Below are 24,932 nucleotides of genomic sequence, written 5' to 3'. Positions count from 1 at the left end.
GTCTCTGCTCACCTCAAAGTGCAGGTCCTGTTTAGCTAAGGAAGTTCAGGCTGCTGAAGCTTTTGCAAAAGGAAGATATGGTGGGCCACCTCTTGAACTTTCCAAACAAAATACACTATTAAAATCTGGCCCTTGTGAAACTCTCATTTTTTCTTGATCCTAGCTGATCCTAGCTACATGTAATATCTAGCACTACCCTTCTAACATTTAATAATCCATTTTCTGGTCTGTGGTATTCGAATTTCAGTTATTGAAGAAATCCTGGTTGTCTTTCATTACACAAGACATAATTATTATTTTGTTTTCTGTCTTCTTTCATGTGCTTACTTTTTAATATTTTTTTGCTGAAAGCAATAAGGTCTGTATCAATAAGAACCCCATAAAAGATTTTGGTCTTCAGAATTGCCTTTTTATATAAAAACAAGCAAAATGCAGAGGGAATTTTTTATTAAATATTAGACATCTGGGTTGACTGCATTAATTTTAAATCATTCCTGTAATATTTCCTCTTTTCATTTGGTTCTTCAGATGCTCACATAATATGCAAATCATTTTAGAATGAATACAAAGGAAACATTAAATATATTAAAATCTGCATTTTAATAAAATTGTCAATGTATAATATATACCTTGCTTCTAAGAAAGAATGATAAAAAGTAATAAAAGGGTAATTTAGACATAGAACTATTTAATATCCTCTTATATTTTACAATTCAACAAAAAAGTAAATGCAGAATAAGTGCTTTGGGCTCAGATTTGAAAATGTCTCACTCAAATATTCTCTCTTTCATTTTTTTCTTGAATGGTTCAGGAGGGCCCAATTCTGTGTGCTGGTTGAAATGGTATGGTAAACTCACTCTTCAATCTCAACATGTCAGATGAAATGTTTCATTGCTTCTTGTTGCAGATGGAGTGGATGTTGAAGATGATCCAACTTGCTCTTGGCCAGCTTCCTCACCTTCTAGCAAGGATCAGACTTCCCCTAGCCATGGAGAAGGTTGCGATTTTGGAGAGGAAGAAGGTGGTCCTGGGCTTCCGTACCCATGTCAATTCTGTGACAAGTCGTTTAGCCGCCTCAGCTACCTAAAGCACCATGAGCAGAGTCACAGCGACAAACTGCCGTTCAAATGCACCTACTGCAGTAGGCTGTTCAAACACAAGCGAAGCCGAGATCGCCATATAAAACTCCACACCGGAGACAAGAAGTACCACTGCAGTGAATGTGATGCTGCGTTTTCCAGAAGTGATCACTTGAAGATCCACTTAAAGACTCACACGTCCAACAAGCCATATAAATGTGCCATTTGTCGCCGTGGGTTCCTGTCCTCTAGTTCCTTACACGGACACATGCAGGTTCACGAGAGGAACAAGGACGGCTCCCAGTCTGGTTCCAGGATGGAGGACTGGAAGATGAAGGACACTCAGAAGTGCAGTCAGTGTGAGGAAGGCTTTGACTTCCCAGAAGACCTCCAAAAACACATTGCAGAGTGCCACCCTGAATGCTCCCCAAACGAGGACCGAGCGGCCCTCCAGTGTGTCTACTGCCATGAGCTCTTCGTAGAGGAGACCTCCCTCATGAACCACATGGAGCAGGTGCACGGCGGGGAGAAGAAGAACTCATGCAGCATTTGTTCTGAGAGTTTCCACACAGTTGAGGAACTGTACAGCCACATGGACAGTCACCAGCAACCCGAGTCGTGCAATCACAGCAACAGCCCTTCCCTGGTCACAGTGGGCTACACCTCCGTGTCCAGCACGACTCCAGATTCCAACCTCTCAGTGGACAGCTCAACCATGGTGGAAGCTGCCCCGCCCATCCCAAAGAGTCGAGGGAGGAAGAGGGCCGCTCAACAAACCCCTGACATGACTGGTCCCTCGAGTAAACAAGCAAAAGTGACCTACAGCTGTATTTACTGCAACAAGCAGTTATTTTCAAGTCTTGCAGTTTTGCAGATTCACCTGAAAACTATGCACTTAGATAAGCCAGAACAGGCCCATATTTGTCAGTATTGCTTGGAGGTCCTGCCCTCACTCTATAACCTAAATGAACATCTTAAGCAAGTGCATGAAGCTCAGGACCCAGGACTGATTGTTTCTGCCATGCCTGCCATTGTCTACCAGTGTAACTTCTGTTCTGAAGTTGTCAACGACCTCAACACTCTTCAGGAACACATCCGATGTTCTCATGGATTTGCAAACCCTGCAGCTAAAGATAGTAATGCATTCTTTTGTCCCCATTGCTATATGGGGTTTCTCACTGACTCTTCCCTTGAAGAGCATATAAGACAGGTCCATTGTGATCTCAGTGGCTCCCGATTTGGGTCTCCAGTGCTTGGGACTCCCAAGGAACCAGTAGTAGAAGTCTATTCTTGTTCCTATTGTACAAATTCGCCAATATTCAACAGTGTTCTTAAACTGAACAAGCATATCAAAGAAAATCATAAAAACATTCCCTTGGCCCTGAATTATATCCACAATGGCAAGAAATCCAGGGCCTTAAGCCCCCTATCTCCTGTGGCCATAGAGCAGACATCTCTTAAGATGATGCAGGGAGTAGGAGGTGCACCTGCACGTCCAGCCGGAGAATATATCTGTAATCAGTGTGGTGCTAAGTACACATCCCTAGACAGCTTTCAGACTCACCTAAAAACTCATCTTGACACTGTGCTTCCAAAATTGACCTGTCCTCAGTGCAACAAGGAATTCCCCAACCAAGAATCCTTGCTGAAGCATGTTACCATTCACTTTATGATCACCTCAACATATTACATCTGTGAGAGTTGTGACAAGCAATTCACATCGGTGGATGACCTTCAGAAACACCTGCTGGACATGCACACCTTTGTCTTCTTTCGCTGTACCCTCTGCCAGGAAGTTTTTGACTCCAAAGTGTCCATTCAGCTCCACTTGGCCGTGAAGCACAGTAACGAAAAGAAAGTCTATAGGTGCACATCTTGCAACTGGGACTTCCGCAACGAGACTGACTTGCAGCTCCATGTGAAACACAACCATCTGGAAAACCAAGGGAAAGTGCATAAGTGCATTTTCTGTGGTGAGTCCTTTGGCACCGAGGTGGAGCTGCAATGCCACATCACCACTCACAGTAAGAAGTACAACTGCAAATTCTGTAGCAAAGCCTTCCATGCAATCATTTTGCTAGAAAAACACTTGCGAGAAAAGCATTGTGTATTTGAAACCAAGACACCCAACTGTGGAACAAATGGAGCTTCCGAGCAAGTGCAGAAAGAGGAAGTGGAGCTGCAGACTCTGCTGACCAACAGCCAGGAGTCCCACAACAGTCACGATGGGAGCGAGGAAGATGTTGACACCTCTGAGCCTATGTATGGCTGTGACATTTGTGGGGCAGCCTACACTATGGAAACTTTGCTGCAGAATCACCAGCTGCGAGACCACAACATCAGACCTGGAGAAAGTGCCATCGTGAAAAAGAAAGCGGAGCTCATTAAAGGGAATTACAAGTGCAACGTGTGCTCTCGAACCTTCTTCTCTGAAAATGGCCTCCGTGAACATATGCAGACCCACCTAGGCCCTGTCAAACACTACATGTGCCCTATTTGCGGAGAGCGGTTTCCCTCCCTTTTAACTCTTACTGAACACAAAGTCACGCATAGTAAGAGTCTTGATACTGGAAACTGCCGGATTTGCAAGATGCCTCTCCAGAGTGAAGAGGAGTTTTTAGAGCATTGCCAAATGCACCCTGACTTGAGGAATTCCCTGACGGGCTTTCGCTGCGTGGTGTGCATGCAGACAGTGACCTCCACTTTGGAACTCAAAATCCATGGGACATTCCACATGCAAAAGACAGGGAATGGGTCTGCAGTTCAGACCACAGGGCGTGGCCAGCACGTCCAAAAACTGTACAAGTGCGCATCTTGCCTCAAAGAATTCCGTTCCAAGCAAGATCTGGTGAAACTTGACATCAATGGCCTGCCATATGGTCTGTGTGCTGGCTGCGTGAATCTCAGTAAAAGCGCCAGCCCAGGCATCAATGTCCCTCCCGGCACGAATAGACCAGGCTTGGGCCAGAATGAGAATCTGAGTGCCATCGAGGGGAAAGGCAAGGTGGGGGGACTGAAGACGCGTTGCTCTAGCTGCAACGTTAAGTTTGAGTCTGAAAATGAACTCCAGAACCACATCCAAACCGTCCACCGAGAGCTTGTGCCAGACAGCAACAGCACACAGTTGAAAACGCCCCAAGTATCACCAATGCCCAGAATCAGTCCCTCCCAGTCAGATGAGGTAACTCGCCTTTTTTAATGTTTGCTATTTAACCTCCTCAAGAAACGGTCCCTACTTTGTTTACACTCTCCACAGCTTTATTTATTGTCATGGGCCAAAAGATGCTTAGATTGAAATGCAATGTTTTTTTTTTTTCCCTCATAGCCATTAGCTAGCAATTACTTGCTTCTTGATAAGCAGCATTTTGGCTTGAATGGTGCAAAATAGGACTAATTCCAGTCTCCCTAGGATATTGTCTTCTCTATGACTGAAGAGACCAGCGCTTATGCCAACACTACTGAGATCTGGAATCTCAGCATAGTATCGCCATGAGTTGAAATCCCCAGCCATGACTTGTGTGTATGGCAGAGAGATAATGACACAAAAGTAAGATGCTATGAGCCAATGTGCTGGCTTAGAGTAAATTAAAAAGAATATATATATTTGGGGATAACAAATTGGGTAAGGGTGGCTTTTTAATACCATGTTGTCAACACTCACCGTTTTCCTTTGTCTTCTGGGTAGTGAGGAAAATACTCCTCACAACAGGATTTTTAAAACCCCTACATTTATTAGCGCCACATGCCCATTATTCTGTTTAAAGGCACTATCCCTGAGTTTGAGACTTACTCTCTGGGTTTCAAAATTAATACGTGCGTTTTTTTCCCCTTAGTTTCAGAGTAGTTTTATGCTTTCTTTGCCATGATGAGTACAAGAAACAAGTTCATTTACAATGAAATCATTTCCTAAGTCATCATTTCTAAGAAGCTGAGCAGTGGATGGCTCATTTTAATATTTCTTGATGCTTTATCATCTGGTTTCTAATAGCTCTTTCCACTTCCCTACCTGCCCCTATCTGGAGATCCATCCAAATGAAAATCCCAGGGAGATCCTTCTCCCTTCAGTTTGGGGTGACTGCATTTTCCTTATCTTGTCTCTGCACTCACACCCCAGTGGAGGCCCCCCTGTGGCTCCCTGCAGATAGCCATCAGTCAGCTGGCAGGGGAGGGCTGAGAAGACTGAGACAGAGCCTGGCCTCGCAAAACGTGGCATCTGTGTGGCAGGCAAACTCCCAAACTTTGAAGCCACCTTTCCCTTCTTCCTTCCCCAAGTAAATCTGCACTTTTCTCTCATTTAAATACATGAAATCCTTTCGAACTGCTGAGGACAGCTGGAAGAACATAGTTTGGATAATGGCTGATAGCTCATGGATTGGGTCAAATTGTTTCTTGTGAAATAAATATTAGTAGTTAAAATCACATGAAATGAGGGTTTTTCAAGTTTTTACTTTGAAATTTTTTAAGCCTGTAGAAAAGTTTAAAGGCCAACACAATGAACATGTATGTGTGCCTGTGTATCGGAATCCCAGATCCACCAGATAAGAATATTTTGTTGTGTTTTCTCTCTCTCTGCACCCTTTTTAAAATCAATCTGAGCTACATGAAGGAAAGTTACAGGTTTCTTGACAAATCCTAAGAATAAGGGTATTTTTTTGGTTCAATTATGACATCATTAGCTAAAGCAATTCACTAAATTTAAAAAATTAAGTCATTTCATAATACTTATGGAAGTATTCTTAAGAGTATCTGTAAGAGGTTCATATTTAGATTTCCTCAGTTGTCCCGAAAATGTCTCCTGCATTTACATGTTTTTGAATGAGAATTCTTAAAACAGTAAGGCAGAAAATTACTCTTTTCCTTTGTTTTTATTTTGTAATGCTTAACATATACCTACAAGAGATTGATAATCATGTGTGATTTTAAATATGTGTAAGGGTGATTTTAAATGCTTGCATTAGTCTGTGTGTGTGTGTGTGATTGTGGTGGTGCTTGTGCATTTTAAATGAAGCCAAGCTGGACCCTTCTTTCATAGTGGATTTTTTATGAAAGGGTATATGCCTGTTTCTTCTTAACTGTTCATGGTTTGTATTTTCTGATATTTATAAATTACCATATATTATAATACCATCTAAGAAGAAATATTTCAAAAATGAATGAGGACATATAAATAGTATTTACACATTAAGTTGGTTAGAGTTACTTGATCAGGAGAATTTATCATTAAGGCTTGAATTATACCTAAAATCTTAGTGATATTTAGAAAGCTTATCTTTATCCTGCATTTACATAGGATAATACCTCAAATATTTTTAATATACTTAAGTTTTACAATTGCATTTTGAAAGCACCTAGTGACTAAGGGTCAAAAATGACTATGCAGACGTGTACCTCCCTATTAAACCTGATTAATAAGAGCTTAGAGTGATGTGCTTAATTGACCAGGTATTAGGATTCGGTTTCATCTATTTCTTTTGTGCGTCAAAAGCTCACTAATTTGTTCAACACTGTCATCATCATTACTATCGCCATTTTGTAATTCATCATTCTATGTAAGTTATAAAATTTTATGTGATAACCTCTACAATTAAAAATATACAGTAGACCGTATTATTTGAACTGATGTAGAAAATTCACTAAATGTACACAAAGTTCTACAAAAAGAAGCCTGAAAATAATGTGTCAGCAAGAAAAACATAAAATAAATATTCATTTGTCGTTCACATTCTTTGTTAGCCACGTTAAATTTCTATAAGTTCTCATTTGCAGTAGTTTGTGCGTTTTTTCCAGATTACGTAAAATGAAATGTTACTATCTAAGTCTTTGTCAAAAGACAGGTATATCATGTAGGAATAAATTTTATCACGAAAAGAAATGTGACATCTGTCTTTTGACTTAGAAGCCCTAGGTAGGAATTGAAGGATTTAGCAACATAGGTGGTATTTTCATCTCTTCTTCTTGCTGAGGCTTGAGATTTTTGGAGTGAAAAGAAAATCACAGGAGATAGTAAATCCTGGATACATAGCTATGGTCAAGAACAAGGTTAGATTTTTCTGGACCATGACTTAGAATATGGACAAATATTTGTGTACATCTTTCAAAGACTGAAAAGAGTATTACTTGATTGAAACTAGGATACCTAATTAAAAAGGGATTTAAACTTAAATATAAGTCTGGGAAGGATAAATACTATATTAAACCCTGCAATTGAAAAAATGGATGAAAAACAAGGTATGCAACAGGAAAAGAAGGATAATAGTCAGTAGCTGTTATGTAATAGGGAGATTTGAAATTGAAGACAGATCTGATTATGAATCCCATTTGTTCTGCCTAATGCTTTCTGATTTTGTGAAAAATGTTTTCTTTGTGTCACAATCCTCAAATTATTAATCTAAATTTGCACTGAAGATTTTGTTTTGAATAAAATATTTTGGAGAATCTATTTTTTTTTTGCTCCTCAAAGGTTGAATGTGATACAAATTTACACATAATCCACAGTAAATGATTCCAGAGATGGTAAGATTAATTGGGGATGGGAAGAACATTGGCCACCTAGCTTTTTCCACACATGGAGCACTTTGCGGAGTTATTGACATTTACTGTGTGTCTAATAAATGTTCGTTCTTCTGGAGTTTGTGGGCCCTGGTCTGGCTCTCTAGTCAGGGGCTGCCCCATCTGGACCTCAAAATGTTGTCTCATGACTTTGAAGTTCTACAGGAGATACTGAAAACACATGTTCTTCTGCCTCCTTTTCTAGTGTGCTTCATAGTCAGGTTTCCTGGAGGGATTGTTTACTCACATTTCAATTCATACCATTCCCACCAGTTCATTGAAATTGCTCTTGCCAGCGTTACCATTAGCTTCATGATTTCCCCATGTTGTGAGACGTGCATAGGGTGCCACAGAATCAAAATAGAAGGAATGGTATTGACCATCTGACTCAGCCACTCTATTTTACAGACAAGGAAACAGGACTGGGTAAATAGAGGATTGTAAGATCACACAGCCAGTGAAGGGTAGGCAAGGAGCAAGAGTCCAGGTCCTAACTCCAGGTCCAGGATTCTCTTTCCACAATCCCAGGACACTGTTTGCTAGCCGCAGTAGAATCCCAGTCTTTCTACAGCATCCTCTCGGTATTCCTGTCTTCTTTCTCTTCTCCTTCAGTTCCCTCACCCATTGCACAGGATCTTCTGCATTCATCAATTTACTGCAACTGACTCCAAGGGCTCTTCTGGCCTAATTAACAGTGCAGTGTACTTAAAGAAAAAAGATAGTATATCTTAGTTATTATTGTCTCTAAACAGTTGCCACTGTTGGTCAGTCCATGTTTATAGGACCTTTGCCTTCCTTCTTGGCTTACTGGGTACCTCTGTGGACGCCCTGCAGCCTCCTCCTTTCGCTAGCCCCTTCCTGTAGGTTTGTTTCTCCCTCCTTGCTCTCAGTCTGCATATCCCCTCCATGGGGCCTCCTTTACTCTCAGAGCTTAAATGGTCACCTTTTATTGACCGCTCTCCAAATAGTGTCTCCAATGGACAGGAGGGGACTTTTGGAGGCTGACAGAAACACTGTGTATCATGATGCCTGTGGTGGTTATGTGATTGTGCATGCATTTATCAGAACTCGCCGGATTTAAGATTGGTTTATTATTTTATGGGGATTACACCTCAATGAAGCTAATTTTATTTTATTATTTATTTATTTGTTTGAGACAAGGTCTCACTCTATCACCCAGGCCAGAGTGCAGTGGCCCGATCACAGCTCACTGCAGCCTTGACCTCCCGGGCTCAGGTGATCTTCCTGCCTCAGCCTCCTGGGTAGCTGGGACCACAAGCTCGTGCCACCACGCCTGGCTAATTTTTTGTGTTTTTTGTAGAGACAAGCTTGCCATGTTGCCCAAGCTGGTCTTGAATTCCTGGGCTCAAGCAAACTTCCTGCCTCAGCCTCCCAAAGTGCCAGGATTACAGGTGTAAGCCACTGTGCCCAGGCTGAAGCTAATTTTAAAAAACAATGGTATCTCCAACTCACATCTCTGCACTAAGCTTCAGACTCATATAAACAGCTGCCTGCTCCACATATCCACTCACATGTTCCCTTGAACTTCAAACTCAGTGGGTCCCAAATTGCACTCAGCACCTTTTCACTAAACCTGCATTTTTTCATATGTTTTTGATTTCACCTATAGGTCCATTGATCTTCTCAGTCACTTCCTTTCTACTCTGCATCATTTGGTCATCAAGCCATCTTGAATGCAGTTCATATGTACAGCTGACTCTTGAACCTCCCAGGAGATAGAGGCACTGATCCTTCACTTGGTCGAAAATCTGTGTAGAACTTTTACTCCCTCAAAACTTAACTGCTAATAGCCTACTTACCAATAACATAAACAGTTAACACATATTTTGTTAATTATGTGTATTACATACTGTATTCTTGCAATAAAGTAAACCAGATAAAAGAAAATGCTATTAAAGTCATAAGGAAGAGAAAATCTGTTCATTAGGTAGAAGTGGAATATCATAAAGGTCTTCATCGTCATTGTCCTCGTGTTACATAGACTGTGGAAGAGAAAGAAAAGGAGGGTTTGGTCTTGCTGTCTTAGGAGTGGCAGAGGTAGAAAATCCACATGTAAATGGATCCATAGATTTCAAACCTGTGTTGAGTGTCAACTACTTCTTTTTTGTTTTTTTTTATTTGAGACAGGGTTTCACTCTGTGGCCCAGGCTCGAGTACAGTAGTGGGATCACAGCTCACTACAGCCTCAACCTCCTGAGCAATCCTCCTGGCTCATCTCCAGAGTAGCTGGGACTATACAGGTGCGCACCACCATGTCTGGATTTTTTTTTTTAAGTGGGCTCAAGATCTCACTGTGTTGCCCAGGCTGGGCTCAAATGATTATCCTGCCTTGATCTCCCAGAGTGCTGGGATTACAGGCGTTGAGCCACTGCACCCAACCAGCTGTTTTTCTTGAATCAACTCCTCCCACCACACCCTTACCACATTTTAAGTTCAATCGCTGATCATCTTTTCTAAACAACTAGAGCAGCCTCATTTGGTCCTTCTGACTTGACTCTCATCTTTCAAATACATCTCCACACCACTGCCAAAACCATCCATTTAAACACAGATCTGTCTAGCATGTCCCTTCCTATTTGAAACATTTTAAGTGTTCTGCACCTCGATCCCCATAGGATGATAGAATACTCCTTTTATTATGAAATACAGGACCCTTCGGTTTTTGGCTTTCCCTTCTTTTTCCTACCTTCTCCTTGTTCTATAATTGGAAGCACTTTAATTAACCACAGATAGCATATTGCTTCTGTGTCTTATTGAGGCTGTCCTGTTCCTTCTCCCCAAATAACCTCTCTCCTCTTGACTGTCTTGCACCTTCCAGCAATCTGTCCAGCTTGTTCTTTCTTTGGAGATCAGCTATTCCAGAAGGCCGCCTATGAGCCTGACTGTTCATTCCAACCATCTCCCTATCCCTTCAATGACCTGTGCGGATAATAGGGAGTAAATACAATTTGAAAATTGTTACACTGCTTGATGATTATCTGTTACACTGTCTTTTCCTCTGATTAATTTCCTGGGGCAAGCACTTACTCAGTCTCATATTCCTAGTACATCTGACAGGGCCTGGCCCATGGTAGGCAAATGCCTCACTGCATGGGTGTCATGCTGTGAGCTTGCATGTGCCTGGTGGCCTTCCGAGAATATCTCCTTATTTTTGCAGGACAACTGGCCACCTAGATTTTTCCTGCAGGAAATCTTTGTACAGCAACGAACCTGAAAGGTATGCGTTGGCCATAGAATTGCAATTCATATGTTTTACCCCCTTTGGATTCAAAATATTATTTTATCATCTTTAATGAAGCAATATTTCATCAAAGTTCTGTCATAGATTTTATTTGCTTATTTATTTATTTACAGACAAGGCCTTGCTCTTTCATGTGGGCTGAGTGCAGTGGTGCCATAGTGACTCACTGCAGCCTTGACCTCCTGGGCTCAAGTGATCCACCTGCCTCAGCCTCACAAATAAATAGCCTTGGACTACAGGTGTATACCATCACACCCAGCTAATTTCTTTTTAAATTTTTTTTTGTAGGGACAGGGTCTCGTTATGTTACCCAGGCTGTTACTCAAACTCCTGGGCTCAAGTGATCCTCCCACTTACACCTATCAAAGTGCTGGGAATACAGATGTGAGCCTCTGTCTTAGATAATGTGAACACATTCTAGTCTTCTGTTTTATCCACCTCAAGGCCTGCTTTCCCAAAGAAGTCGTCATTGCTTCTAATAAGGCTGCCAGTGGTCTCCAAGTTGGAGAGAAACCTTTCTGTTCTTGTCTTCTCTGTAACATTAGGCAGAAGAGATGGCTCTTTCCTTGACATGCTCTGTCTGACCTCATGACATTCCCTCTTCCTGCTTTCTTCCTACTTCTACCTTTAGAGACTTTTTCTGTGCTTATTCTGAAAGTGCAGAAATTCTTTGTGGCTCACCCTTGGCGCCCTTTGGGCAGCTCATCTATTCATGTGGCTGTAATTCTCTGGGCCAAGAATGTCCATATTTATATTCTAGCCCAAATCTGCTCTTAGTTTATGTTACTGTGTTCTGCGCACAGCTTGCCTTTTCCATTTGTGTCTCTTGGATATCTGAAGTATCGTATGCATACATTAAACTCCTGGTTCTCTCTTGAAATGTTTTCCTTTTCCAGACTTCCATCATTTTAGTAAAGGGAACCACTCTACATCCAGTTACTCAAGCAAGAAACCTGTGAATCATTCCTGATTCCTCCTTTCCTCTCATTCTCCATGTTTAATCCATCAGTGAATACTGTTGATTCCACCTCCAATAAGTATCTTCAAATGTCTCATCCACTTCTTTCCAACTCCAAAGCCATCATCTTAGGCTGCAGTTGTTTCTCATCTGGTTACTGCAGTAGCTTCCTAACAGATCCTCTCCTTCGTCTTCTCCCTGCTTCCAATGCGTTCTTCATGCTGCAGTTGGAAGCGCAGACCTGTAAATTAAATGAAGTCACTTAAAATTTTTTCGTGGCTTCCCACTTTCTCAGATGAACCCCAACACCTCACCAGCTTACAAGGTCATAGGCTCTCTGGCCGTGGCAGACTGTTCTCACTTCCTTCTGGTGACTCTTTCTTCTTTACTCTGCCCAGGTCCTGAACATGTGCTGCTTTCCCACTTTATCACCTGAGCTACTCTCCCCAAGCAGCCTATCTGTTCCACTGGCTTTCTTATCTGTCAGGTGGGCCTTCCTGAAAATCTTATCAAAGGTGGTCTCCCCCTTAGGATTTTCTTTTAAAAATTGTCATTATTTGTTCACTGGGCTAGGCATGATGGCTCACACCTATAATCCCAGCACTTTTGGAGACTGAGGTGGGAGGATCATTTGAGGCCAGGGGTTTGAGACCAGCTTGGCCAACAGAGCAAGATCTTGTCTCCATAGAAATGAAACATTAGTCAGGTGTGGCGGTGCACACCTGTAGTTCTAGCTACACAGGAGGCTGAAGTGGGAGGATTGCTTGAGCCCAGGAGTTCAAGGCTGCAGTGAGCAGTGATAGCATCGTTGTACTCCAGCCTGAGCAACAGAGTGACACGCTGTATCAAGAAATAAAGCCTTATTTCCTTCTTCTCCTTTCTTATCTCTGAATGCCCATCAGCTTATCATAAGGGCTCAGTAAATGTTGGTTGAACAAATGAATATAGTGTAAGTACTTCAGAGTAAAAAAATATAGTGTATACTTTATTTTCAGGTACAGCTAGTTACTAATACATACGGATATTGGTCATTTTGCCCAAAACTATTTTAAAGTTAGGTTTGATCTAAAAATATTAAAATACACTAAAAGGCTTCAAGTTTGTAACAATCCAAAATTCATCTTTAATATGAAGATCTGTTTTAAGTGTCTTAGAATCAATACTATTTCTTTATGGTTCTTGTATGGAAAATGGAAATGTATATGATGACAATTTAGAACCTACTTAAGTTCTGGAGTTCTTTTTTGTATTGTTCTGTTCATCAAAGTTTCCATATAAGGCTGAAAAACAATAGATTGATAAAAAATATTTTAAAGTTTTCAAATTTCAAATTGATGATACTAAGTTTTGCTAAGTTAAATATGCAAAGAGCAAAAACTAAATGGGTTAAGCTCCCTCTAAAGAGACGGTATTTTAAAAATTAAGTAGAAAATTTACAGGACCAAATAAATTGATAAAATCCAAGATGTTCTTGAAATACAGTGAATTACTCTGCCAAGTCCAGTCTATATTGTTGTTGTTGTATTCAATATTTTTTGCCATCTACAGAGTAATAGAGCCAGGGAGTCAGCAGCCCTGGCATCAGTAGCAGGCTGTGGAATGTGGGAGCAGGTGCCTTGCATCCATGCTTTGTACACAGCTCTGTGATCATCTGGTTTTGATCATTGCTCCCATTGTTGCATTTGCGGCATCTACCATTCCTAGATTTTCTGTACCTACTTCCAGTTCTAGTCCTTTTGTTGATGTTTTTCATATGATTACAGTGACTTTTTAGAACTTACAAAATTCAAAAATAGGATTGTTTTTGTATTTCAAATTTCTAATTGCACATAATAATGTTTGTCCCTTTGGTACTAGGCCAAAAGAGTTTGGAATCATCCTGTGTCATCATAGAACTGTCTAGGAAGAACATTTCACATTTTTGACTGAGATTTTGTCAAGATGAAAATTAGTAAATATCTAGTCAAGATGATTTTAAATGATGAAAGAAAAGTGAAAGCTATATTCTAGATCTCTGGATCTCTTATTATGGTGTTGCTCTACCTACCACACGATGTAGATGTAGTTTTCTAGTACAAATGTTCTTTGTATTAGAAATTTAACAGCCTAATTATAAGAATCTTGCCAAAGGCTTTTTTTTTTTTTTTTTTTGAGACGGAGTTTTGCTCTTGTTACCCAGGCTGGAGTGCAATGGCGCCATCTCCACTCACCGCAACCTCCGCCTCCTGGGTTCAGGCAATTCTCCTGCCTCAGCCTCCTGAGTAGCTGGGATAACAGGCACACGCCACCATGCCCAGCTAATTTTTTGTATTTTTAGTAGAGACGAAGTTTCACCATGTTGACCAGGATGGTCTAGATCTCTTGACCTCATGATCCACCCACCTCAGCCTCCCAAAGTGCTGGGATTACAGGCGTGAGCCACCGCCCCCGGCTGCCAAAGGCTTTTAAAAAAGGCTGAATAGTTGGTTCCCCTTATTTATACTTTTTAAAAACCTTTTCATGCTTTATTACCTTTTAAATGTGCATGTTTCTAAAGGTTCTATTCTTAATCTGCTTTTCTATTCTGAAATAGGAATCCCTGTTTCCTATTACCTCATTATTATCCCATACAGATAAGCAAATATGAAGCTTCAGTTCTCAACCTCTGTTGAACTCCCATCTTAGATTTTCACATTACCAGTTGAAGCTTCTGCTAGCCCTTTAATCAACTCTAACTATAATTTCATGTTTCTCCCATTTTGGTCAGTGTTTTATCTTCCTCCTGGTCATTCCTGCCTGAAACTTTGTTTCCTATACGATTCCTGTTCTCCTAACCTGTTAGGGCAATAACTCCCCAGGTGCTACTGGTTATTCTTCTGTAATTTCTCTTCTATCTGCATCTCCTGCATCCTGTCTCCAGGCCAAACTATATTAAATCTCAGCTGGTCTCCTTCACATGCTTCCTATCATAAAGCTTATCTCAACAAACTTAAAACCTGACAATCACACAAATCACGTTCTCTCACTAGAATACAAGTAAGTTATAATTGAAAAAGGGATCTTACAAACCATACATTTTAAGGTTTAAAACATGCATTGAACAAAGAAGGCATAAAAATAGAAATTACAAATGCTAAAAACTAAAGGATAAATACATTTCAAAAGTTTTGAGATATAACTAAATGCCCCACTTAGAGGGAAAGTTGCTAGAAAATAAAAATATACATTAGAAAATAAGGAAAGCATACTATCACTGAGATGTATCAACTAAAGACCTTAAGAACAGTACAATAAAATAAACTCATAAAACGTAGAAAGAAAGAAAGCAATAAAGCTAAGAGCAAAAGTAATGAAATAGTAAACAAAGCAACAGTGAACAACAGGAAGGCCAACAAAGTAAAAAGTTAGTTTTCTGAAAAGACTGTCAGAATTTACAAGCTTTTGGTGAGATTAATCAGGAAACAGAACCAGAGGTAAATAATATTAATAATGAAAAGGGGAGCCTTACTTTATACTTGCAGAAATTAAAAGGCTAATAGGAGAAACATTACACATATCAAAATGACTATAAAAACGAATGCAATATTTTGAGAGAATGAGGAGCAAAATGACTTCATTTATGTAAAATTTAAGAATGGACAAAACTAATCAAGATAATCAAAGTCAGATTGGTTACTTCTGGGATGCCATCGACAGGGAAGGAAAAGCAAGGCATTTCCTGGATGATGGACGTGTTTCATATCTTCTCTATGTGTTGGTTACACTGGTGCATAATATCTGAAATTTCACCAGGCAGTATAGTTAGGATTACTACAGTTTATGTAATGCCATTTCCCAATAAAATTTTACAAAAAAAGCCAAATAAAGATAAAAAAAGAAAAAAGAATACTATGAGTAATTTTATGCAAATAGTAGAGAATTTAAGTTATATTATATAGAAACAATCTTAGAATAATTTGTTACCAACAATGGCTCAAGAGAAAAAAAGAAGTATAATGATTCAATAAACATTAAAGAGTTTAATACATTGTTGAAAATCTTTTCTCCGAAGATGCTATTAGGCTCAGGTGGCTTTCAAAATGAGTCCCTCTAAGAATACACGTAATTTCAAAAATGTGCCTGAAAATACAAAAAGAGAAAATACCTTCTTTTATTTAATGAATCTGGTATGATCCTGATATCAAAACCAGACAAAAATACTGAAAAAGAGAAATCTAGGCCAATTTTATTCATGATTCTACATTTTAAATTTTTGAACAAAGTATTAGTAGTTAAATCTGTGATGAGAATGTATTATGATTGAAATAGGTTTATCACAAGAATGCAAGGTGGGTTCAATATTAGGAAATCAATTAATTTACCACATTAGCAGATTAAAATACATAAATTATACTTTTATCTTAAAAGTCAATGGAAAAACTGTAACATACTTTCATGATTTAAAAAGACACTAAAGTAAGAATAGGCAGGAATTCCCTTGCCCTAATAAAAACTGTTTAAAATACTTTTTTTTTTTTTTTTTTTGAGAAGGAGTCTCGTTCTGTCTCCGAAGCTAGAGTACAGTGAGTGGCGCAATCTTGGCTCACTGCAACCTCCACCTCCCGGGTCTGGGATTACGGGTGTGCACTACCCTGCCTGGCTAATTTTTGTGTTTTTTTTAAATAGAGACAGGGTTTCACCATGTTGATCAGGCTGGTCTTGAACTCCTGACCTTGTGATCTGCCTGCTTCAGCCTCCCAAAGTTCTGGGAGGCTTGAGCCACTGTGCCCACCTAAAATATTATCTTAAGCAAAAATTATAAATAATATATAATAGTTATGTTATATATAACTATTTTATTTTTTATAATATAATGTAACTATATTATAATTATATATGTTATAACTATATTATACTTACAATATAGTTAATGGGGAAATTTTGATGAAATTAATATTTTAAAATTACTAATAAGGCATGGTGAGTGACGTAGCCAACAAGGTAAGATAAAATCAGAATGAATTTGAGTATTAAAAAAAAGGTAGCCAAAAATTGAAAATATACAGATTATATTGTCATATACAGGTAATATGTTTGCTTGTAAAACAATACCCGAAGAGTCTAATGACAAATTATTACAAGTAAACTTTAGCAAAGTTGCTGGATACCAAATCAACACATTTAAGTCAACTGGATTTTTATTCAAAACCCAGAAAATACATGTTTTAAAATAATCCCATTTATGATAGACAGAAAAAGTTAGAAACAATCTTATAAAATATATTGTCATTTATGGAAAAGAATGATAAAACATTAGTGAAATATTTTAAAAGACCTGAATAAATGATCAGATATAACTTTTTCATGGATGGAAGACTCAATACTGTAAGTCTGTCAATTATCTCTAAATTGATCTATAGATTCAGTGTTATTCCAATGAAAACTTATATGTATATGTATTATATATCTATATTTATATATATTTTATATATATTATATATAATAATATATAATACATATATATAAACATAAATATATTATGTATATATTTTATATATACATTTGAGACAGGGTCTCACTCTTTTGCCCAATCTGGAGTGCAGTGGTGCGATCATGGCTCACCACAATCTCTGCCTGCCAGGTTCAAGTAATTATCCTGCCTCAGCCTCCTGAGTAGCTGGGACCACAGGCACATGCCATCATGCCTGGCTAATTTCTGTATTTTTAGTAGAGATGGGGTTTCACTATGTTGGCCAGGCTAGTCTCAAACTCCTGACCTCCTGATCCGCCGCCATGGCCTCCCAAAGTGCTGAAATTACAGGCGTGAGCCACCATGCCTGACTACTAAAATAAATTTTTTCATATTTTTATTTTTTGGAACTTGATAAGCAGATTTCAAAACGTGTATAGAAGAATGAAAATCACATGACAAAGATAATCTTGAAGCAAAAGAATAGACAGGGAAAATATTTGTCCCATTATCTAGTCAATTTATAATAAATCTGCAGTAATTAGGATTATGAGGCAGTGTTGGTCCAAAGAACCACACAGAAATTTCTCCAAAAAAGATATTACATGTATAAAACTCCATCTAGAATAGAACTGCCTTTGCACATTAGTGGGGAAACGGATAGAGTCTTCAACTCATTATCTGTATGAAATAAAATAAAAATAAAATTGAATCTCTACTGACATGTATAAAAATTAGTTCCAGGTGGTTTAAAGACAGATGTGTGAAAGGCAAAACTATAAACCTCTTAGAAAAATAGAAGAATATTATCACCTTCAGTAAGGGAATGATTTTGTAAACAAGAACACACAATATAATTCACAAATAAATATGTTCAGCAACATTAAAAATAATTTGTTTGCCAAAAGTTATCATACAGGGAGTAAAAACAAAAGCTACCGGATTATAAAACACATTTATAACACATATAATATAACTAGAAAAATTAATAGTTTTCAAAACTGTTTAAGAGACAGCTAGAAATAACAATGCAAAACACCAAATAAAAAAATGGGAAATTAACAGGAACAGGAATGTCATAGATAGGAAGCATGATGGCTCAGTGAACATATGAAAATATTTATTCTCATTATTAATATGGAATAATGCAAATTCAGACAAAGAGTAATGGATTGTGTGGGAGGGCTGCATAGGAAGCTATGCAGGAGTCTAGGCATACAGGTGATTAATAGTAATTTTTTATATATTACCTGCGTTATCAATGCTCTATAAGCATTTAATCTCTAACATAAAAACAAAAACCCTCAAAAACTCAAAACCCTAAGTATATAATCAGTATCATTCACCATAAATAGAAGAATGAATACAAAATAGTGTTTTAAAATTTCTAGCCATGTATTCATACCCACAAACCGCTCTGAGCCTAAAACCTGTTCATTGCTACAAATAAGTTTATCAAGTGTTGTGGAGGTATTAAAGACATATTAGCATCTCAGTTGATCTTTTTTCTTTCATTATTGTAATTAGAGGAGTATCCATGCATTAACTTTAATGGGGTACATATCTCACACTTTGGGGAAGGTCAGTACTTAGCATGAACCTTTTTATTCCTCATCTTGTACTTCAATTTGTGATAACATATTTATTAATTCCTGTCATGTACAAGGCATTAGCTACCAGGTTTGTAAGAGGAGGAGCTTTATACAAATGTAGTTATTTGGATACATGTCTTTCTCCTCTATGTATGTCTGGCAAGCTTACGTGAGAACAGGGAAATAGTATGCCTGGAGCAGGGGACACAGTGTTGGGAGAGGAGGTCAGAGAGCTGGAGAGAGGGGCAGAGGCTGGACTTTGGCTTGGTAGTCTCCATGGGTCTCAGAGGAGTTACTTGTATGCCCTAGTTCTTCGTAAACACTTATAAATAATTGGAGCCTAGTAATTAAAACATTTGGAAAATGAAACAAAGCATTTTTGTAAAAACTAAATAATGGTACAAGTTCTCAGAGCCACACATAAAAGCAACAGTAGACACCTCGTAAGTATGTAATATACTATGCACTTCACGTCATAAAGAGCTTGAGTGGCAGGTGAAGTCCTCTAAAAATCCCCATATCAAGGCAAATAATTTATTTTATTGAATTAAACATTGTATTACATAAGCAAGTCTTTAACTCTGTAAATTTTTTCTTCTAGGGAGATTGCTCCTGTGGGTATGGGGAGTTTAAGGATATGCAGCATAATATAGTAGAAGGAAAGATTGTACTTAGGGAAAAAAACGAGTTCATGTAGCAGTTGACAGAGCCACCTGTGTGATCTCAGCCAGTCCTTCCTAAGCTTCAGTATCCTATTGCTAAAATGGGCATTCAACATACTTTACCCTCTATATAAGGTATCATGAAAAGCAGATGGTACAGTCTCTGAAAGGTCTTGCTAAACATGAAGCGGGTTACAACTGTAGCATTTATATAGTATGTAATCTACACATATCCCTACTGTGTATGTACACATAATTTATTTATATAATGTTTCTTAATATGTTATTATAATGTAGAATTATTTAATGCTAGGACTATTGCTTATTCAGTCAAAATGCATCTAAATGAGGAATTATATTTCCACAAAGTTGCTAAAGTGGAAAAGCATAATTAAGTCTTAAAAATAAAACTTAGAGGCAATGAAAATCAAGGAGCAAAAAGAATGTAAAGACCACAGAGATAAAATGTTACTTTATTTGAGATCAGAGAGAGTATCCGGAAACAACACATATAAAAGGTAGAAAAGCATATAAATGAATGAGCACATAGGTGGCAAATGTAATCACAGTTAAGAAAGGAAAAATGTTCAACAGTATTGGATTACAAGGGAGTTAACAAAATCTTGGAGAAATAACATTTCAGTCAAGTAAAAATTGGGCATGAAAGGTTTAGTAAGTGAATACCAAAATAAGGCTTTTCCCCTCTAATCCTAGGAAACAAATGAATAGTTTGAGAAGCAGTTAATTTGAAAGGGCTGTTATTTGCCTAAAATCCACTGGCGATGTCTGTATGAATCACATGCACAGTATTTACATTCTGAGGGGGAAACAGTGAAAATTGTCTCTTTTTTTTTGGCCATGATTTGTAATTTAGATGTATCACCTCTTGACATTTTTTTTTTTTTTTTGAGACCGAGTCTTGTTCTTTCGCCAGGCTGGAGTGCAGTGGCACAGTCTTGGCTCACTGCTACCGTTGTCTCCCAGATTCAAGTGATTCCCCTGCTTCAGCTTCCAGAGTAGCTGGGACTAAAGGTGTGCACCACCACACCCATCTAATTTTTTCTATTTTAGTAGAGACGGATTTTCACCATGGCCAGGATGGTTTCGATATCCTGACCTCTTGAGCCACCGCACTAGGCCACCTCTTGATTTATTTTAAGAATAGAAACTTACATTTTTTAAAAAGTAAGTGGTTGAGAGATACTTCAATGCAAACATAAGCCACGATTTAGAAATTGAAATGGTATTGTTAAGCCTAACTTGATATGGTTTGATGTTAACATATTCATTTTAAGATAGATCTTAAGGATTTTCTTTGGAATTTTACATTTAAATTCGGCTTAGGCAGTAAGGAAGCAAAAATGAGCAGTATTAAAAGCTATTGATATGCTCCAAGCAACATAGCAAGACTTCATCTCTACTGAAAATTTAAAGAAACTTATTGGGTTCAATGGTGTGTGGCGTGGCCAGTAGTCCAGCTACTCAGGAGGCTGAGGTGAGTATGGGGAATAAATGAATGAATGAACTAGACTTAAATTAATGTAAGCAGTGTCACAAGTCGGTTTGAAATGTTTTGAATTTGGTATAACAAAATAATATCAAAAAAGCTATTGATAAATATCTAGAAATTGATAATTTAATTATAAGCAGTGACCATATGTTTGATAAAGGTCATTCTTTTTAAAAAAGAAAGAGAAAATGGAGACACAGAAGAAAGGCAAAAAGAAAGGTGGGTTGAAGGGAGAGAGGGAAGGAAAACTAAATGACCAGATAAGGTAGCTGAAAAACTGGCAGGAAACCCCCTAAGTTTAAAATCTATACTTAACTAGGACTAGAAAATTAATAGTTTTGATGGAAAACAGATTCTTTCAATGCCATAATTGGGTCTAGATTGATATTATTTTGTTATACCAAATTTAATGCTGTTTAGATTAATTTGAGCCTAGTTCATTCATTCATTTATTCAGCAATTAATTGAGTTTCAAATGTGTGGCAAGCATTGTTCATAGACGTTGGGCACAAAAGGCAAACATGGTGGTTGTTCCATGTTTCTCTCAGTAAAGAAACCGATACAAAATTAGCCAGGCATGGTGACACATGCCTGTAATCCCAGCTACTTTGGAGGCTGACGCAGGAGAATTACTTGAACCCAGGGGTCAGAGGTTGCAGTGAGCCAAGATCGTGCCATTGCACTCCAGCCTGGGCAACAAGAGTGAAACTTTGTCTCAAAAAAAAAAAAAGAAAAAAACGTGTAAAAAGCAAATGTATCTTCAATTAGTGACTCCTGTATTAAGACTGTGAAGAGCTGGCAGGATTAGAAATAGGACTATGCTTAAATGTCTAGTGAGGCTCTTCAACAGTGATGTCCCAAAATGTCTCTTAAATGACTGGTTTGTCACCTGGATTTCTAAAGAAAATTAAAAAAAAAAAAATCACGGTGCTTGCCTTGCAAGATGTCAAATTTGATATTATTCTTTCCTTAACACTTCTCCCCTTTCATATTCTATGCTGTGGAAGAATGTTCTCAAGGAGCAGAAGCCCCTGGTCAGGAAAGGGCCCCATATTTTTCCAGATTATATTCTTAGACATTGTTTCATTTGGAGAATTTTTAGCTTTATACAATATATTATAAATCATGATTATGCATAAATTCTTCAGTGCTGCAGTTTAATCTTTCTGGCATAATCTGAAGGGGGACTAAGAGTTTATACCTGGTTGTATGATGCAGAATCTAGGTGTGTGTGATGACAGCAGTCTGGTTCCCTCCGACATGATATTCTGACAACGTTTACTTTTAGGCGTACATATAAAAAGATCACATCAGTTCACTTCTGCATAGTTGATGCACCCTTTCACAAGTGCTCTCTGTCAGGCAGTGGGCTGAGTGTGAGAGCTTAACAGAACACTAAGACCTTGCTCCTTAAGTGACAGGAAACCTTTGACTATAATACAGCGCATTCTGTGCAGAAAGTATACACTGGGAAATGAAAACTCTCCAGGAAGGCAGTGGTTAGTAGCAAGAACTGGTAATGAGAGGTGGTACTGGAGAGTCAGTCCTGGAGTCCTTTGCCCCAAAGAGCCCTGATGAATTGCAAGTATCACAGGTAGCCAAGGTGGCAATAGCAGCTCCCTTTTAGTAAATGAGCCACCACACCATGTACATGTGGATGTATTCATGGCAGTCTGGGGTCCTAGGCTTGCTAGGCTGGTCACTTTCTGTGAGTCATGGGCAAGGTCACTCCATCTCTCTGGACCTCAGTTTAATTGTCTGCGAGGAAATCTGAAATAGATGAACTTGTCCCTTTCAATCCTAAAATTCCACAATACTCTATATAAGCTTGTCCTGTTATGTTTGGAAATGCAAAGAATATGGGGGCATTTTTTCCTGTTTTTCAAAAAGATATTTTTTGGAATAATGAATGGAGAAGATTTTGAAAAATCCAGATAATTTTAGTTAAATCAAGGGGTTAAAAGAACCCTACCACTTGCACATTTATATACATTGTAACTACACAGCATGTTCTAGAATAGGTAAAGTGAAAGAAACACACCTCGATCCTAATACTAAGAGTACAAACAACAGGAATAATAAAGTCAGCACCCACGGCATTGTGTGGGTGTAATTGCTAGTAAGCTTTTTGAAGCAGGTGGGTTTTAGAAGTAATTTGAAGGAGAAGAGAAGGGTGGTCTGACATGCCTCAGTAGGAAAGCTGCTCAAATGGAAGGGATGGATGAGAGAAGGCAAACCCGGAATGAGAATAAGGAGAAAGAGAGAAAGTAAGAACTGCTAAGAGAAGGGAGGCGTGCATTAAAATATCTCAGTGACGATAAAAATTATAAAGGACCAAGGTAATTTGGGCATATACGTCGGTAAATGAAATGACCTAGTATAAGACAAACCACATTTTATAGGTAAGACACAAAACCACCAGAACAGGAAGTATTTCTTTGACAGAAGACTAGCTGGAAGGATACATTAGAGATATAAACAAAGGAGAATGACCAGGACTCAACGGGAGCCTTCATCTAAAGAGAAGTAGAAGGAAGCAAAGATTTTTATTGCATAGTGAACAGGTATGAGTCATTTACATATTAATGTGTTATGTGTAACTAATTATGTATTGCAATAGATACAAAATGGACCAGGCGGATAGCTCAAGCCTGTAATCCCAGCACTTTGGGAGGCTGAGGTGGGCCAATCACTTGAGGCCAGGAGTTCGAGACCATCCTGGCCAATATAGCGAAACCCCGTCTCTACTAAAAATACAAAAAAAATTAGTTGGGCATGGTGGCTCATGCCTGTAGTCTCATCTACTTGGGAGGCTGAGGCAGGAGACTCGCTTAAGCCCAGGAGCCAGAGGTTGCAGAGAGCCAAGTTCTTACCATTGCACTCTAGCCTAGGTGATGCAGCAAGACTGTCTCAAAAAAAACAGAATACAAACAAATACAAAAAAAAAAAAAGACAGAGCCTTCTACCTAGCCTTAAAGAACTTATAGCGGTTTAGGAGATAGATCAGTTTTATTTAAATAATTCTGATGCACTTTATAAATAAATGATAAGAGAATTGAAATAAACTCATTATTTAAAATGAGATAAAAAGTTTTATCTTTGTTATCCTTTTGAAATTTATGATGACTTTTTATTAAATGATACCAAGTGCTAATAAAGAGTTAATGAACCTATTTAAGTTAACTTGTTTTTAGGACAGAAACTATATACTTAGGAAAGTCTTTCTTAATGAATTCTAAAATACTTTATTCTGCCTGACAAATTTTTTTTCATGCAGAATAAAAATGGGATTACAAGTCATACTACCAGCCTTCTGGATGGGGTCTGTCTGGGTACATGATGCGATTTAATGGTGATACAGTGCACTTACTGTTACTACTCCTTCACCTCTCCAACCCGTCCATCCTTGATATCTACTGGCCATAGCTCCTTATTTTGGTAACAGTGAAACAAAAAGGAAGTTTCAATACTTTTTAATGTAAACAAACAGATGATCAGAATAATTGATGAGGAAAATAGGCCCTAATTTTGTGTAACTCCAGATTTTGACTTCTCTTTTCCTTCTCAGGTTTATGTTTCTAAAGAGTGATTATTTAAACCCATGTTCTCCCACCTTCAATGTCTTACCTTTCTTGAATGATATGAACATTTACAAAACAGTCAATGTAAGAAGTTACCTAGAATTTACTATGAATTATAAATCTCTTCAAATAGGAACTAACAAATTATTATAGCCATGAGTAACAAGAGACAAATTCGTTGTCCTAGCTAAAAAAAAATTAGCACATGCTCTGGTGATTTTTTTTTAACTTTCACTACAGCATCAGTTTAGTCTGTGTTAGTCATCATCTTCCAATTCACTGATTTCTGGTGCTGTGTAAGGTGGTAGGGA

At 38.4% G+C, this 24,932-nt stretch overlaps 1 protein-coding gene across 6 annotated transcripts in view; it reads left to right on the top strand.

The window, feature by feature from the left end:
* ZNF521 (zinc finger protein 521) overlaps window positions 1–24,932 on the top strand; it is a 294,182-nt gene that overhangs the window by 125,773 nt on the left and 143,477 nt on the right. For all 6 annotated transcript variants that reach the window (XM_078347914.1, XM_035270773.3, XM_078347913.1 and 3 more), the window contains one exon: window positions 908–4,260. In XM_078347914.1, the coding sequence (XP_078204040.1) occupies window positions 1,348–4,260 (2,913 nt within the window). In that variant the 5' untranslated portion in view covers window positions 908–1,347. The remainder of the gene's footprint in view (window positions 1–907; window positions 4,261–24,932) is intronic.

This window comes from Callithrix jacchus, chromosome 13 (genome assembly GCF_049354715.1).
Source record: "Callithrix jacchus isolate 240 chromosome 13, calJac240_pri, whole genome shotgun sequence".
Taxonomy (NCBI): domain Eukaryota; kingdom Metazoa; phylum Chordata; class Mammalia; order Primates; family Cebidae; genus Callithrix; species Callithrix jacchus.
This window is presented reverse-complemented; position numbering and strand designations above follow the sequence as displayed.